Source organism: Chanos chanos, chromosome 13 (genome assembly GCF_902362185.1).
Source record: "Chanos chanos chromosome 13, fChaCha1.1, whole genome shotgun sequence".
Taxonomy (NCBI): Eukaryota; Metazoa; Chordata; class Actinopteri; order Gonorynchiformes; family Chanidae; genus Chanos; species Chanos chanos.
In genome coordinates, this window is record NC_044507.1 from 11,227,951 (window position 1) to 11,232,043 (window position 4,093).

General features: G+C 46.4%; 1 protein-coding gene across 1 annotated transcript in view; it reads right to left on the reverse strand.

Annotated features, from left to right (window-relative positions):
• Positions 1-991: 991 nt before the first annotated feature.
• The window catches only part of prkar1b (protein kinase, cAMP-dependent, regulatory, type I, beta), a 52,158-nt gene continuing 49,056 nt past the window's right edge, over positions 992-4,093 (reverse strand). The window contains exons 9-10 of the mRNA XM_030790552.1: positions 1,975-2,056; positions 992-1,164 (exon numbers count right to left, since the gene is read on the reverse strand). Of these exons, the coding sequence (XP_030646412.1) occupies positions 992-1,164; positions 1,975-2,056 (255 nt within the window). The remainder of the gene's footprint in view (positions 1,165-1,974; positions 2,057-4,093) is intronic.

Sequence of the window (4,093 nt, forward strand, 5' to 3'; positions counted from 1 at the left end):
ATCTCTCAATAACCCTCAGTAGTTCAAAGTCCTGCCCACCCCACCTTGACCAATCACCAGCCACCCTCCCAAAACTCATCAAAAAAAAAAAAAAAAGAAAAAGAAAAGGAAAAAAAGCCCAACCCCTTCTCTGTCTGTCCCAGTGATAAGCAGAGTTTTAAAGCATTATAGAATAATGAAACAGCCAAGAATGAAACAGAGGCAATAATTAATTATTTCACTCTCACATAACACCAGCCCGTGTGTCTCAGGCAAAGGGTCCTAAAAACAAATGGCACAACGACCAGCAAAGAGTTGGAACCATGGTCCCCAAAACCCGAAACCCAGAGAGCAAAAAAGGACAAACAAGCAGGCGTCGCTAAAATAAAAACTTGTCAAATCCCGTGTAAACGTAGGCCCACGTACTCTAAATATGACTACCTCTAATTCAAATGCATAAACACACATGCGTGCACACATACGTACACGCATGCACACATGCACACCCACACACACACACCCACACAAACACTCACACATAGTGTGTGAGCGCACACGCACACCCACACAAACACACACACACACACACATACGCGTGTGAGCGCACGCACACACACACATGCGCACACACATACGTGCTTGAGCGTGCACACACACACACACACACACATACACACACCCACACACAATCAGTATGCATCTGATACAGTCTTATGCACATATACATATACATGCCACACGTACATACCCTATAATCCAACATTTTCCTTTCCAGCTGTTTCCTTCAATAATCTGAGTGATCGATAAAGCTACAGGACAGCTCAAAGTCAAAGTGCGCAAGCGAAAAGGATAAAAAAAAAAAAGAAAACCAAAAAGAAAAAAAGAAAAAAACCCTAAAAATAACAAAGGCAAAAAAAAGCTCAGCGCAGCCGCCCGCCCCCCGCCTCCCACCCCGTGCTTCCCACCCCTCTGGGTGTGGACCCCGCTGCAGGCAGGGCGGGGCCCGGCCCTCTCACACGGTGAGGGAGATGAAGCTGTTGTATCTCTGGATGTTCCTCTTGAGGATTTCGGAGCACGGGCCGAGGACACGCTCGAACCGCGGCCGGTCCAGTTTCACACACTTCAGAGGTCCCCGGGCCACCACGGTGGCAGCACGAGGCCTGTTCAACAGCAGAGCAATCTCACCTAAACCACACAGACACACACACACACACACACACACACAGACACCAGCTGTAAACGGGAGATATACGACCACATCACATACAAAGTAAGAAGACGTGGTGGGTTTTGGAAAGTCATGGCTGGTCTGACCTAGTAAAAGAGAATGCAAACAAGATATGAACTCAGCAACTTCGGATCAAAATGAAGTTGTTATAGACTTCAGCTGCGCAGTAACACAAGTGCTTCTACTTGACATTTCCAAGCTGTGCATCTGTGAGTGTGTGTGTGTGTCTGTGTGTGTGTGTGAGTGTGTGTGTGTGTGTGTAGTGTGAGCAAGAGAGAGACAGAAATTGAGGCAGTGGTTATGAATGACATTTGAGAGTCGTGCGAATGTACGTGAGTGTGTGTTTGTGTGTGTGGGAGAGAGAGAGACAGAAAGAGAGAGAGAGAGGCAGTGGTTTGGAATGACATTTGAGTGTGTGTGTGTGTGTGTGTGTGTGTGTGTGTAATATCAGTGTGTGTATGAGAGAAAAGCAGCATAAATGACATTTGAGAGCTGTGTATCTTAGTGATGCTTGTCAGAGTATAGCTACACACATATACACAGACACACACACACACACTCTCACACACACACACAACCGTCACCAGCTTCTGAAGAACACCGGCCTGCTAACTGCCTGCCAAACACACACACACACACACACACAAAAACACGCACACTCACGCACACACACACACACACACACACACACACAGCTTCAGTCGGGGTACTGCCAGGAAGGGGTTGTGGAAGAAGTTCATGGGAGCTGTGCTTTTTTGGCCACTCACCAAAGTAGTCTGATGGTCCTAGACGGCCCACCTCCACATACTCTTCATTATCTGACCTTCTCTGCAGCACAGACGCAGTACCCTGAGACAGAGAGAGAGAGAGAGAGAGAGACAGAGACAGAGAGAGAGAGAGAGAGAGAGAGAGAGAGAGAGAGAGAGAGAGAGAGAGATTTCCCAGAGTTAGCTGGAGAAAGATTCTGTACTATATAACCCTGCAGGTGCACAGGATTAACACTCATTAGGGACACCTGCTTTACACACACACACGCACACAAAAACACACTCACGCACGCACACAGACACGCACGCACAGACAGATACATAGTCAGACACACACTCACACATGCACATGCAGGCGCACATCATAATTTCAACAGAAGAAAAAACAAAAAACACAGAAAAAAGAAGACAAACAAACAACAAGAACAGCAACATCAAATGGACACATAAAATGGAGAGTGAGGAGTATTTTACCCAGAAGGCCTCTAAAGTACCCTAAATCAGCCAATCATCATCCATTCTGTCAGAACCTCTAAGCACAATGCCAGAATGTTCCAACACACTATACCCAAGAGAGAGACAGACAGAGAGATAGACACAGAGAGAGAGAGAGAGAGAGAGAGAGAGAGGGAGAGAGAGAGAGAGAGAGAGAGAGAGAGAGAGAGAGAGAGATGACAGACAGACAGACGGAGGGAGGGAAAACAGAGAGCAGCTGAGACTTGCTGGTCGACCTGACTGAACTCTGAGAGCCATCAGGGCTGTAAACAGTCTGTGTGTCTGTGTGAGACACAGTCTTAAACTCTGCAATGCAACGGAACAAATATTTCAATGATTTATCCTCCGATCTGCACGGCAGCCCAGAGAGCAGACAGCATCAGGGCTTTCAGCTGTCCGTGAACTCTGTGTGTGTGTGTGTGTGTGTGTGTGTGTGTGTCAGACACTAAACATATGGTGCACAATCACAGAGTCCAATATGCACGTAATTAAGTCTGATACTCAAAGCAAGTGTGCGTGTGTGTGTGCATGCTTGTTGGTCTGTTTATGCAACAAAAGCACTTGTGCACACTCCAGCAGGAAAAGGACTATTACTGTATGGTGTATGTGTGTGTGTGTGTGTGTGTGTGTGTGTGTACGCACGCATGTCCCTGCATGTGAGCACATGTGTGTATCTGTGTACTGTGGGCCTCCGGTGCAGTTATGAATAGCAGTATGATTATGTGTGCTGAATGGAGCTGAATATTCATATGGTAATTATGGAGGTGAATGGGAAACACACTGAGACTTGACTGAAGGGGATTTCCCTCCATTACTTTGTGTCTTAGGGCTTTACGTCGATTATGGATTAAAGAGCGCCAGAAAACTCAAACATCTCAGGCCTCTGCTTATGTGGGGACATTTTATAACACTAAATATGAATTTAATGAGAGTTAATGATTGAACATTACCTGGACTACCACACAATGGTTTTGTTGTATTTCTTTCAACCTGTTTCCATATGTGTGTCTGCGTGCGTGCGTGTGTGTGTGACACATAGAGAACAGAGAAAGACGGAGATTGGCACAAATGAAAGGCAAAGCAAAAGAGAGACAGGACGGTCAGAGAGAGAGAGAGAGAGAGAGAGAGAGAGAGAGAGAGAGAGAAAAGAGAGAAAGTGTGTGTACTGAGGTTACGTGAGGTAATGTGTGTGATTATACCAGGGTATGAGCGAGCTGTGAGGCAGTATGTGGCATGCTCTGGTGCCCAGCTGGCATGAAGAGGGTGACATCATCAGGGATGCCCTGAGGGTGCCAGCTTTAAATTAGTCACATATTAAAAACAGAGAGAACATCCACAGCTTCTGAGGGAAAAACAGGAAACCAGGCTGCTTTAAAACCAGTGGGCATGCACACGCAAATGCACACACACACACAAACGTATACATACAGTCATGTACATGCACTATGAGGAACATACAGTGACATCATGGAAGTAAATGGCACGCTACAGCCGAGCGTGTTTCAGCGCTGAACACTGTGTGACACACAGCGGAGACAGACACACTACCTCTCACACACACACACACACTGAACTGGAAAAAAACTGTCAACTTCAGCAGCGTGTCATCTAGACATTACAATCC